The 14,163-nt window shown below is 34.4% G+C and overlaps 1 protein-coding gene across 1 annotated transcript in view; it reads right to left on the bottom strand.

The window, feature by feature from the left end:
- Nucleotides 1–1,226: 1,226 nt before the first annotated feature.
- The window catches only part of LOC111056642 (chondroitin sulfate N-acetylgalactosaminyltransferase 2), a 151,569-nt gene continuing 138,632 nt past the window's right edge, over nt 1,227–14,163 (bottom strand). Inside the window, exons 7-9 of the mRNA XM_039420393.1 lie at nt 10,016–10,365; nt 3,741–3,888; nt 1,227–1,804 (exon numbers count right to left, since the gene is read on the bottom strand). Of these exons, the coding sequence (XP_039276327.1) occupies nt 1,502–1,804; nt 3,741–3,888; nt 10,016–10,365 (801 nt within the window). The 3' untranslated portion in view covers nt 1,227–1,501. The remainder of the gene's footprint in view (nt 1,805–3,740; nt 3,889–10,015; nt 10,366–14,163) is intronic.

A 14,163-nucleotide genomic window follows, 5' to 3' on the forward strand; every position in this document is an offset into this window, starting at 1 on the left:
CAACTACCGGTAGTACATTAGTACCAGTTATTGCTAGAATGATTAAACTATCAAGTGCTAGTTATAGGCGTTAGCCATAAAACTCTCAAATAAGTCCTGTAGGTAAAGATTATACAACTGACTTAAATTCTAGTATTAGCAAATAATTGCTAGCTTTTATACCCAATCACTCCATGACTGTTTGCTATTGTCACCTGGTCATATGGGACATATATATGAATCATATATTTATCTCATATTGATCAGGATTTTAGAGTTTTAAATTGTAAAAGTTTAATGAACAGTGGTTTTGTCCTTGAAAAATTTTTGTCATCGACAGAAAGATTGTTTATTTCATTTGTTGTCGAAACTAATGTAGCTTCTCTTTTGTTTTTAATAACAAACGTGCCGCTTGTGCGACAGATAAAAATATGTACTTGAAATGGCTTCATGTTTGGCATTGACTGAGTTATATTTAATACCCAAAATTTTACTTTTGGTTGTCAGTGTGTGAGCTCGTTCGATAGGACTGAGAGTTAAGTCCGGCTGATCCAGTGAAAAAGGCTAGATTCCGGTTCGTTTAATAGTTCAATTATTCTGTCACAGATCGGGCAGTATGAAAATAATTGTATTGTTAAGGGTGACGGGTTCTGAGCCTATTCATTGGTTCAGTTAATATTTGTTCTTTTTTTTTAAAATACTAAAGTCGCGAATTACCAGTGGATGCCAAAGAAAGCTATTTCAAAAAAGTAGGTGACTACTGAATAATTTGTTCTTAAATTTTCATAGCCACAAACATTGAATCCTCATTAGCAGCAAGCGAGTGTTCTCCCCATTAATTCATATCAAATATTGTTTTATAATCAAATTGATCTTGTTTTGTTCAAATGTATATATGTTAAAGATTCATTAATTAAAGTTCTAGTTATTCAGTTATTTTTTTGTTATCATAGTTTTTTCCCCTTACATATTTGGTGTAGGCACATCGTGCTTACATATTTGGTGGAGGCTTCTCCCGCCGTTCCACAACTTGCTTACACTATTGTCAACTATTCAGTATTATCACAACTATATATCAAAACTTCTCATCAAAGATTGTGGCATGATCCTATGAATACATAAAGATTGAACACATCATTGATTTTGGGATACATATTTCAGATAATGGCATGAACTTAAAAACACATACAAGAGAATATTCAAAAACTCAGGAACAATTCGGGAAGGGTAAGAGAATAAAATACCTATTGATAAACGATTTCTTTATTCATACAAATCCACATCAGTTCTAGTTCAGTGGTAGAGGAAAGATGAGTTATCCAATTAGCACAGCCTCAAATGAATATCATCTTAAATTACAGTTAAATTGTTCCAATTTCGGAGGACGATTCATTTGGCACTGTAGGTAATACACTAATCTACAACACAGTGAACAATGCGATTCGTTGTTCATCATGGTAACAAAAACAATTTCGTCAGAATTTCATTCCGACAAACAAATCTATAAATTTTTTGATAACAATCACGTTTCTTCTTTCGAAGTCTTTAAGAATCCACCTCCCGATTTTATTGAGTCTTTTTTTAATGGCACTGTGAAGTTTTTGGCGGTTTGGTTTCGCTCAGTTTTCGTTGTGATTGAGATTGAGCTCTTGGTTTTGCGCGGCTTTCTTATTTGATTTTTGTTTTTAGGTGGAAAGTTGTTGTTGAACACTTCACGAATTTCATCTTTGAAAGCCAAAAAGCCCAGTTGTGCGTGTGAAGCTTCGTTCAGTGCTTTTGTGCGAATACAGGCTCTGTACTGGTCTGGGGTCCCACCTACGCATTCCTGAAAAATGGATTCAGCACTTATTAAAAGAAGCGATGATTGGTTGATATGGTAAAATCAGAGCATATATCATATAAATCAGAATATATATAAATATAGTACAAGTTACACAAAAGCCGGATAAGTTCCAATCGTGATCAATTCCACAAGAACCTGAGAAGCCGTCTTTAAAAAAACCTTCTCTGACTGGTTCTCGTGGAATTAACTACGATTATAATTCAACCGGCTTTTGTGCAACCAGGCCATAGGATATCAGAAAGTATAGAGTATTACTTTCTATACTGTATGGGTGGAATTAGTTTAAAATTCCATCTCTTATAATGGAGTCCTGTGTAGTAAGCCACTCTATAACCTTTGATATTCAAAACATTCTTCATTTGGCAGAGGTATCAACCGTATACAATCGATTAAATTAGTAGTTTTCTTTCTGTGTTGTAATGAAGGTGATGTTGTGTTGGATAAACACATTTAATGGAAAAGATGTGATATTGTCAAATAACGAGTTTATAAAAACAATTTGAGATACTAGTTTTTGTTGTTATACCATTTATCAATCTCCAATAAGATAATATTATAACCTCCACAACTATGATATTGATCAGTGAAATAGATTTTTTCCTGTGTTGTAGTGAAGTTAATGTTCTGTTAGATATCCATATCAAATGAAAATGAGTTGATATCTTCAGAACAACGACTTTATAAAAACTATTAGAGATACTATTTTTGGCTGTCGAATCAATCATCAATCTGTAGTAGAATGAGAGCTTAAGCAGAAACATAGACTATGTATTATGGGTGAAGCTATAAGATTGGTTGCTTCATTAGCTGCTGACCAATGAAGGTTGAGCTTTACTGTCATTAGCCAAGACTAGACATGGTCCCATCACCATATTTGAAATACTTGGGCGTGTCTAGTCTGGGCCAATGACAGTCGTGCACAACATTCATTGGTCATCAGCTATTGGCCAATTGTAGGGCTTCATCCATCATATTAAGCTACTGAAAGCTGAATGATTGAGCTTTAACCTTCAAGTCGATCAAAGTACTACTCCTGTTTCTAAAAGTTTTCTACTCATCTACATATTTATTCTCTGTCCTGAATAAGTTAATTTTTTCATTTGTTCTCAACTTTTCTTGATTCTAAATTCTTAGTTTATATATATTTTGGACTCAAAATTATACAAAATTCATAAAGTGTGAACATAACCTATTTTTGGACAATTTCTATCTAAATTTAGGGAAGGAACAGTTTTGGGCTTTAAACCTGTTGTTCCTTCCCCAATCATACATAGTTGAGAATGATATTGTATCTATCAATGTATAAATAAATAAAAATGTAGTGTCAGGTTGGGTTTTGCAATCGATCTTGCAAGACCCGGCAATACACATTGTCATTACTTTGTGATGGAGAATCAATCAATAGAGAATAAAGATTGATAATAATTAATTGTGTAACAACCAAAACTATAATCTTGAATATAGTTTTGAAAATCAATTATTTTGACAATTTCCAGTCGTTTTCATTCATATTTCCAATTGTTGTGCTCCAAAATAAATATTCTATGGAGTTGCAAATTGAAAATTTAATTTTATTTGTAGGAAATATATTTCCAATATGAATAAGTATATCATATAAATATTTTTTTATTTGAACAGGAAAGACTTCAGCTTATACATCCATTTCAACCTAAATACCATAATCTTTATACAAGTATTGTTGGTAGTTTCTAACTTTCGAAATTTATGATATTATTTACCATGCATTGATGATTAATTCCAAATCAAATCAAATAAATTTTTTTCTCAGAATGTTACATACAAAAATGAGAGTTACAATACAATACGATATAAAGGAAACCCCTACAAGACTGCAGGTTAATTTGGAGTGGGAGGGAATTTGTGGTGATTATGGTGAAAATTCAACAGTTTTACTCACTTTCTCGTGCCAGATATGGAAAATGCCAGGATCTGTGGCTCTCACGACTTTCAGGCCACTTCGAACATACTTTCTGTATAGTGAAAGGTCTTCGCCTCCCCAACCTACAATTTCTTCGTCGAATCCCAGCACTCGCAGAAAATCAGACCTGCAACATATTGTATTATTAACATTATTCAGAAAATTTGAAAGGAATTGAATTTCGGACAGTATTTTTTCTTCAAATAAGGGGCATATGCACCATCTATAAGTTTAACGCTGTACCACGTTTACTTGTAGATATGGTTGCATTTATCATATTTATGTATTCCATTAAAAGTATGAATTGAATGCATTTCATATGAAATGTATTTCATATGAAATTTATTTCATATTAATGTTCATATTCACGGGGTTTAAACAAACAACTTGCATTTATCCGTTTAAACCGAGTGTCTCCATATGAGCCTTAAGTGGAAAGTGTCGCTTTCTACCAAAAAGTTGAACTAAAATTCTAGTTTTTATCATCAACCAAACTCAATTGATACACATAATAAATGCGACCATACGTTGATTAAGCGTATTTAAAGGTGCGTACAGATATAGGGCCGCGAACATGAGCAATTCACTTTTAATCAGCTGACTATATCTGTATTTTTACAGAAACGGTGAGATACAGTTATAAAAAGCTTGACATCAGCTGATTAAAAGTGAATTGCTCATGTTCGCGGCGCGTAAATCTGCACGCACCTTAATGTTCAGCCCCGCACACACACATCGATTTCTGTTCATACGGTATTTTGCCGTCTTTAAAAAATTCTATTGGATCAAACACACGATTTCAAACAGATGATGTTTGTCAAGCTCTGTTTAATCTGATAGAATTCATAAGGACGGAAAAATATCATACGAACAAAAATCTATGTGTTTGTGCGGGGCTTTCGACTAATAGCTAAAGGTTTAAGGTCAGTTCAAGTGAAAAAATCTGGTGTGGCGCACTCACACAACTTTCCTTGCCGTTATGAAAATTGATCACTGACGCTAGTGTTCCCGCGCATCTCAAGTCTACTATTCAAATATTTGAGCCAGCTGGTGACAGGGCAATAACGCTGGAGATACACATGAGGTCTGCTATCTCTTCATAGTGAATGATTTAATAGAATCAACAATAATTTGCAATTGAATAATCACATTTTCTCGAATTTAAAGCTTATTTTCAATTTTAGGTGAAAATGTTACTGAACATTAATTGTAGAGATTTTCATGCTCAATCTACTCCAGTTGATTTTTTTTATTTCAATTGTATCTGTAGCCTGATAATTGGGAATCTATCTGCATTGATGGGGCGGAGCTCCTGAAATTTTTACAGATATGGGACTTGTGGCAGTTGATAGAGCTTATCGATGACTATTTTAGGTATGAATTTGATCAAAATCGTTGGAGCCGTTTCCGAGAAAATCACGAAAAACCCTGTTTTTGACAACATTTTCGCCATTTTAGCCGCCATCTTGAATTGCATCTGATCGAAATTGTTCGTGTCCTTATAGTGAAAGGACCTTAAGTTCCAAATTTCAAGTCATTCCGTTAATTGGGAGATGAGATATCGTGTACACAGACGCACATACACTCATACACAAACACACACACACATACAGACCAATACCCAAAAAACCAGTTTTTTGGACTCAGGGGACCTTGAAACGTATAGAAATTTAGAAATTGGGGTACCTTAATTTTTTTTCGGAAAGCAATACTTTCCTTACCTATGGTAATAGGGCAAGGAAAGTAAAAAGTATGATCCTAAAGGTTGCACTTCATACTATCATACATGATAGTTATAATTATCTCCAAAACACCAGATGCACTTTAATCACCTTCAAATTATTTATTCCTTCCCATTCAAGTACACATTCTTCAAATCTCTTGATGCTCAAAATTATAATATTCCAATTCCATTTTTTCATTTCTTAAATCCCTCATTCTTCAGAATCATTGATGCTCCAAATTCCAATAATTCAATATCATTTCTCATTTCAAGAATCCATAAAGGCTTACCACTCCAGCAAGCTTACAATGGAAATGTTTCCAGTACAATTTCATCAAAGATTTTATGAAATAAACAACACATATCCATGACATGCATAGTGTGTTGTGCATGGGCGAAAATTTCCCAATTTCACAGGGGATGAATTTCCAGTTTTCCAAAAAAATTATAACGATACAAAATGATGCTCTATCATTCTGGAGTTATTTTTGGAATATTGTATTATGGAAAACATAAACACCACCGTAGAGAGGATGAAGTCATGAGCTACTGCTCATTAGTTTCCAATGGACAATATCAGTCAGTCGGAAAATTATTCATGGAAACATGATAGATAGAATGATGCTGCATAAAACACATTCTGGACATGTTTTGCAATGTAACTTCTGTTATCAGGAACGTGGGCTTTACCCGGGAGGCATTGAACATCAGGTGAGTTGATGGTAATGAAATAGGAGCGCTTTCATATGGAGAGGTCGACGTTATAATGGCAGTAGTCGATCAACATTGGTGTTGCTATCCTTGTCTATCATTCGACAAAGCAGATAGCGCTTTCCTTTTCTATCTCCGCAACGTTGCCAGATCGTTTTTAAACGATGTAGAGGTATGAATGATCTACAAAATATACTATCTAAATTAAGAAAATGTATTATTTGATCATTGAAAAATGTAATATTGTCTTTACGAATTAAGTATAATTATTGACTATTTCAAACAAGCATGGACAGTTGATATTACATTAACTAGTAGTTCTGTGAACAGTAGACCTCGCGCTCAGTAACTTACATTGATCTGTTATGTTTTCTCAAGAATTAATAAATAATTTATCAATTTAAAATGTCTAGAAAAAATCCTAAATAAATATAGAGCTTTCTGTCCTATCGTACCGTGACGTGTCGTCCCGGAATGTGAGTGTGAGCGCTGTTATCAGGTCTGGCTGCAACTGTCTACAACGTTGATGAAAAAATACATTTTCAAGATGTTCGATGTTTTTGAACGGGTAGTATTATAAATAGTCAACTGTCTACTAACGTTGATGGAAAGATAAATTTTTAAGATGTTCGATGTTTTTGAACGGGTAGTATTATAGTCCACTAGACAGCTGATTTATGATGAATAATTCTATAATCTGTTTTTTACGGTAATATTGGCGTATGAAGGAGGCTCCTTTTTCCTTTTATATTATCCTTGAAATGCAAAATTTCCAAAAACCTTGCATATACGTCGACGCGCAATTAAAAAAGGAACATACCTGTCAAATTTCATGAGAATCTATTACCGCGTTTCGCCGTAAATGCGCAACATAAAAACATAAATATAAACATAAAAATTTAAACATTAAGAGAAATGCCAAACCGCCGACTTGAATCTTAGACCTCACTTCGCTCGGTCAAATATACTGGTATCAGCTATCCTCTATAGAAAGCAGTGGCTTGGTAGAGACTCGGCAACACTGTTCTCCTATCTTTCTCCACTGCCATTATAACGTGGACCCATCACGTTAGCAGCAGCAGCACAATGATATGCATCTCGTCCTCCAAGCAGACATGACTGCTCCATGAATTGAATGTTTAATCAGGTCGGATAGAGGCTGTTTTGGACAGACTGGCTTCAAATTCATTGCTCGTCAATATTTTACATCACATTCGCGGTGAATGGAGTAGCTAACCGATTCATGTTCATATCTGTACACTGTAAAACTGTCCTAAACAACGGGCTTTTTGTACCGAAAGCAGTTTCAGAGCTTCAATTTATGATCACAAAATCGCAAACTTTACAGTCGACAAAGGATGAACAGTTAACAATATTACATTTATAGGTTACAGAAACTATTTGATTCTTGAACTTAATTCAAAGTACGACTCAATTCTAAAATTCGACTAAATTCGAAGCAGTGTGTGATTACATAACCTTATCTTTTGGACAACATTAACATTTTATCAAAATTTTTGGAGAGAAATAGTACAGGCTCAGACTAGTTTTTCCTCCAATGTCATAATTGTATTATGATTATAGTATTTTATTATACAATAGATCAATGGTCGCCAAACTTATGAGCCTGTGAGCTAGAATAGCATTTATAAATCTTCTAGTGAGCTACTAAGGAATATTAGACTAAAGAAAGTACGGTATGCAAAATGAAATTTTCACATTTTTATTGCCTATAAAGATATATTTCTAGTGTTGAAATCTACTTATCTCATAGAAAACAGTTCTTTTTGGTCATCAAGTATTTTGTTGATGTTTGGAGTGTACGTTGTAGCCGCCATTCTGACATTCTGATGCAGTTGTCCAAATGTTCATCAGTCAGTCTGTTCCTATATTGATTTTTTATGAATTTCATACTTGAAAAAGATGCTTCACACAAGTAGGTAGAGCTGAACATAGCTTTCAACCTCAATGCAACTTGAATAATATTTGGATATTTTTCTTTGGGGACTTGAGGCCAAATATTTCCAGTTCTAAAAAGTGATCTGAGGGACAGATCATTTTGAAAATTAACAAATTCCATTTCAACTGAAGCTTGATCTCCACCAAAATGTTTTACAACACAAGCTGTAAAATCTTCTGCATCGATCTCTACAAAAGGAGAGTTGATGAATTGTACTATATTCGATATTCTTTTAAAACCTTGAAATCGTTGATCAAACTGTTGTCTCAAGTCTGAAAGAATTGTAACGTATTCTTTGTTATTGCTGCGGTGCTGTGGAGGATTTTTCTCGTAATTGATTTTCTTCAGACTGGAAAAGTATTTATATTTAAAGTAGACAAGATTCTTTTCCCACATCTCAAGCATATTGGAAAACGATGTTACAGTTGAAATCATTCCACCGATGTCCTTATCTTTCCCTTGAAGCTGCAAATTTAAATCATCCAACTTCTCAGTTATATATGAGAAATGCAAAATTTTGTAGACATGCTTCTCAATGCATGGTTGCCAACCCAAGCATTTCTGTGAGCTACTAAAAACTACCCCACGAGCTACCGGTAGCTCGCGATCGACTGTTTGGCGACCACTGCAATAGATGAATGAATGAATGAATAAATGAATTCACGATCAAATAATGAAGGTCTTATACACAATTCAACGGTGATCTTAATTCGAACTCAATATGGATTTGAGAGAGATATTTTTAAGGGTTCACCTGTTTTCTCTTTCCCAATATCATTCTGATGAAAAGCTGTTGTGTACACATAGAGGGATAAATGTATAAATCATGGAATATTCAAATTGAATCTCGGTCATAAAATCCAAAAATAATTGTATCATCATAATAACAGTTTTTCTAGACGATTAAATAAATAGGTTACGTTATCACATTATCTACCTCATCTATAATAAAGAAAGGATTGCCTTATACATGTATGGGATAGGAAATTCACGCAATCATTGAACTAATGAACTACACGCAATCATCTGTACTACTCGACTCATTAATTGACTCGAAATTTTGCATATAGATTCTTTATTCACCGAGGATGGTGATTGGCCTATTTTAAATTCTATAAGAACTCAATACGTTAAGTTTTTAGTTTGTCAAGTTTTTGATTAGATCCTCGCCGAGTACAGGCTACCTACTAGTCTATATAGTATAGATAAGTCCGCCACAAGTGTAGATGGTTGTTTTTGGCTCCAGTTGACTTATTACTGTGAATCGAATATTTATATTTGTTTTAAATGGAAGTGTACTTCATGTTTTCATATTGTTTTTGACAATTTTTAAAAAAGTGGCCTATACAAGTGAAGGAAGTGATTTTGTGAATTACACATACATTTGATATACGATACCTAAACTGTAGTCGCGTACTTGAAAATAAATTCAACACAATTTCATTCGTTTGTAACTCAAACTATGAAAATATTTATTCTATTCCGTTAATAGAATAAGTATTCCATCCTCATTTTCATTCTTCAATGTTTGTTTCCATAACGACCTGCTTGTTAATTATCACTGTTGAACAACTAAATTATGACACTCGTGTTAATGAAGAGCCTAGTATCCGAATGCGCTCTACTAATATGAGTAGAAGCCAATAGCTTTTATTTATGAATACCTGACTGCTATGTCGTAATTTAGTTGTTCAAAAGTGATTATTTCTATCATAGATATTTTATTTATCCATTTACTAGATCAAATTATGAAGATAAATTTCACTAGATTATTTATTTTAATAGAGCACTTCAATAAACTGCATTTTACTAGACTACTCATAGATTACTCATTTTATTAGATTAATTTTCTCAACTCACTTGTACTGACAGGTCATGCCGTACCCGAAGTCCCTCCAGAACCCAGTATCCCTTGAGATGACCAGCTGATCAGTCTCGGAAGGCACCTTCTTGCCTTGCAGCGTGTAGACGACATGCGGGTTGTAGAGGCTGAAGACAACCGGGTAATACACCTGACGACCTGGTTTGGCGTTCCATCTGCACCGGTCCAGGAAACGCGCGCTGAAGACTATGTCCACGTCACACATAAACAGCAGACTGTCTGGTGCGGCTTCTGACTCTGGTCCCGCTCCCGCAACCGTTCCAGCACCCGTTCCCGCAACTGAATCTGACCCCTGCTGCCACGGTCGCTCGGCTCCCACTCGAAGGCCCTAACAAAACAATAGAAAATGTCTATTAAGATTTCTTATTTGCCATAATACCTCACAATTTTCTAAAACAAAAACACCATTATCATCATCCAACATGGACTACGCTTGTAAAGCCTGTTCCGTTGTCCACCGCTTCCTCGATCTTCCAACATCCCTTTTCCCATCCAACTGCAACTTGCAAGCTTGTAGTGGAAGACGAGTTGGTGGCATACGGCGCAGGTGGTTTGTCCACTTCAATCTGTATTTTTTTATGATTTCTGTTAGTGGTTGCACATTGCACTCACTTCGAATTGTTTCATTTATTATGTGGTCTCGTCTTGAGAATGCTGTGCAGAAAATATATGATATCACATAATAATCGAAGAAGGGTGAATTTGCTAGATTGATATTGAAAATTATTTTTTAGCTCCCGAATATAATTTTTGGAAAAATTTTAGATTTTCCCCGACATTCCAAATTAATGGGATGCACGCTTACTTCCTTCAACAATCAATTTTATAAGTCAACATTTTTTAACACCTAAAAAGAATTTTCCAGAAAAAACATTCAATTTCAATGAGCCAATACTCATTTCGAGAATTCCTCAATTGAATATTGTAAATTACTCTTTGATTCTATCATAATCTATCATTCTTTCATATTGTATGAATGAATTGATTAGTACTATTTCCACTAGTAGTTTTAGTACAAATAGAACTATCATAAAATACTTTTTGATTTGATTCGGATCCAAACTTAGAACAAAATGAGCTGAAAATAAGAAAGAATTGTTGATAACGACGTTGCAGGCTTAACATGTTTGCTCAGGAAAAAAGACTTTGTCGTGGTCTGTAGAATATGGGAGAATCCTGCTCCACTCTCACTCTACAACAAGGCAAAGCCCCGGAGAGAAAATTAAATTTGGCTAATGCACAGCCAGCTCTCGCAAAAATGAAGCGGCTCGTTTACAAGCATCCCTGCTACCAACACTTGGTCAAGTACGTCAAATGAATGTAATTTGCACCAAACTGACCACTCACTTAGCCAAAACTCTATTCCCTCGGCACGAATTCTGTTTTATACTCCAGAAAAGACTTTTAAATTTCGAGTGCTTAGCATTTACTGTACTTTTGAAAAAGGACAATTTAGACAAAGTAGATTCCAGATCAGGATTTTTTTTCGATTGTCTCACATGTTTGAAATTGAATTCATTGAGAATGGATGAAACTGTTTAAAAGTTATTGTAGAACATACAAACTATACTTCAGAATAGCCTTTTACATTTCGAGTTCTAAGGACTTGCAGTACTTTTTGAAGTGGACAATTCAGATAAAGTAGATCCCAAATCAGGAATTTTATTTCGATTGTCTATCATGTTTGGAACTAAATTCATTGAGAATGAATGAAATTGTTCAAAAGTCATTGTAGAACATACAAACTATATACTTCAGAATAGCCTTTTAAATTTTGAGTTCTAAGGACTTGCAGTACTTTTGAAAGTGGACAATCTAGACAAAGTAGATCCCAAATCAGGAATTTTATTTCAATTGTATCACATATTTCACCTAAATTTATTGAGATTCTCATTAAGAATGGATAGAATTGTTTAAAAGTCAGTGTAAAACATACAAACTATACTTCAGAAAAGCCTTTTACATCTCGAGTTCTAAGCACTTGCAGTACTTTTGAAAGTGGACAATTCAGACAAAGTGGACCCCAAATCAAGAGTTTAGATTTTCTCTCATATCTCAAACCAAATCAATAATTCATTGAGATTGACATTGAGCATGGATAAAATTGTTTTTTAAAGTTATCGTGGAACATACAAACAGACGAAAAACGACTTTGGCTTTGAGTGAGTCAACAGTGAGAACTCGCTAACGCCAGTTCAAATATTAATAATACAACATAACTTGTAAATCTCTCCCTCAGTGTTCGAATTTGTTCCCTATAGTGGGGTACATGTTATAATGGCCGTGGAGAAAGATAGAAGAACAACGTTGCCGATCATCTGTCTTGTCAATAACTTCTATAGACGGTAACTGATACAGGTTTATTGATGTAATATTAACTGTTCATTCTCGTTTCAACCAATTATATTTCATTAAGCAATAAATTGTATTTCATAATGAATTTTTATAATTGAGATGGAATATTTTGTTAATCAATTAATTTTACATTGTTGAAAACCGAACTGGCAAGAGAGCAAAGCGAGAAAGAGATAGCGCTATCCGCTTTGTTGAATGATAGACAAGGATAGCAATAGATAGCAATATCAGACACTACCATTATAACATAGACCTCACTATAGATTATTGGACCTTTCACCTTTTCCTAAGTGTCTCAATCTCTTCTCAAGACTTTTTGTGTAGTTTTCATATTCTCAAGACTTTTTGATCGGTTTCGGTTGTTACACCATTGCCAATCTCTGATTAAAACTAAAACTAAATATTAAACTACACAAAGAGCTAGCGCCAGAATTCTAGTGCACGTAATTCGCGGAGCAGAGGGGTCATTGTGCTGCTCTTGTATTTAGTTTATCAGAGATGGACAATGTTCTAACAACCGAAACCGGTCTTTCTATCAATAAATCTGTGTTTTTTTGACAACTTCTTAGTATTTTTATTTAAAATCTTCTTAAGACTATAATTATTTTTTACAGTTTACTTCTCCCTCAGTGTCTTAATCCGTTCAATTCAATTCAATCTTGTTCCTACGTGATCTAATAGATGAGGATGTAGTGGAAGAAAGAGCTGGAAATTCATGTATGATGAAGAAAAAGGAGAATTCCTTGCATTCCATTCATTCATGTTTGTAAGAAGGAGGAATTAGAGATAAATGCATGTATGATGTTATGAAGATGACTAAGTGTGAGCTCGTACATACATGAATTTTTACTTTCCTTGCCCTATTACCATAGGTAAGGAAAGTATTGCTTTCCAAAAAAAATTAAGGTACCCTAATTTCAAGTTTTCTATACGCTTCAAGGTCCCCTGAGTCCAAAAACATGATTTTTTGGTGTTGGTCTGTGTGTGTGTGTGTGTGTGTGTGTGGTGTGTGTGTGTGTGTGTGTGTGGTGTGTGTGTGTGTGTGTGTGTGTGGTGTGTGTGTGTGTGTGTGTGTGAAAAGTCATTGTAGAACATACAAACTATATACTTCAGAATAGCCTTTTAAATTTTGAGTTCTAAGGACTTGCAGTACTTTTGAAAGTGGACAATTCAGATAAAGTAGATCCCAAATCAGGAATTTTATTTCAATTGTATCACATATTTCACCTAAATTTATTGAGATTCTCATTAAGAATGGATAGAATTGTTTAAAAGTTATTGTAAAACATACAAACTATACTTCAGAAAAGCCTTTTACATCTCGAGTTCTAAGCACTTGCAGTACTTTTGAAAGTGGACAATTCAGACAAAGTGGACCCCAAATCAAGAGTTTAGATTTTCTCTCATATCTCAAACCAAATCAATAATTCATTGAGATTGACATTGAGCATGGATAAAATTGTTTTTTAAAGTTATCGTGGAACATACAAACAGACGAAAAACGACTTTGGCTTTGAGTGAGTCAACAGTGAGAACTCGCTAACGCCAGTTCAAATATTAATAATACAACATAACTTGTAAATCTCTCCCTCAGTGTTCGAATTTGTTTCCTATAGTGGGGTACATGTTATAATGGCCGTGGAGAAAGATAGAAGAACAACGTTGCAGATCATCTGTCTTGTCAATAACTTCTATAGACGGTAACTGATACAGGTTTATTGATGTAATATTAACTGTTCATTCTCGTTTTAAACAACCAATTATATTTCAT

This window comes from Nilaparvata lugens, chromosome 2 (genome assembly GCF_014356525.2).
Source record: "Nilaparvata lugens isolate BPH chromosome 2, ASM1435652v1, whole genome shotgun sequence".
In the NCBI taxonomy this organism is placed as follows: domain Eukaryota; kingdom Metazoa; phylum Arthropoda; class Insecta; order Hemiptera; family Delphacidae; genus Nilaparvata; species Nilaparvata lugens.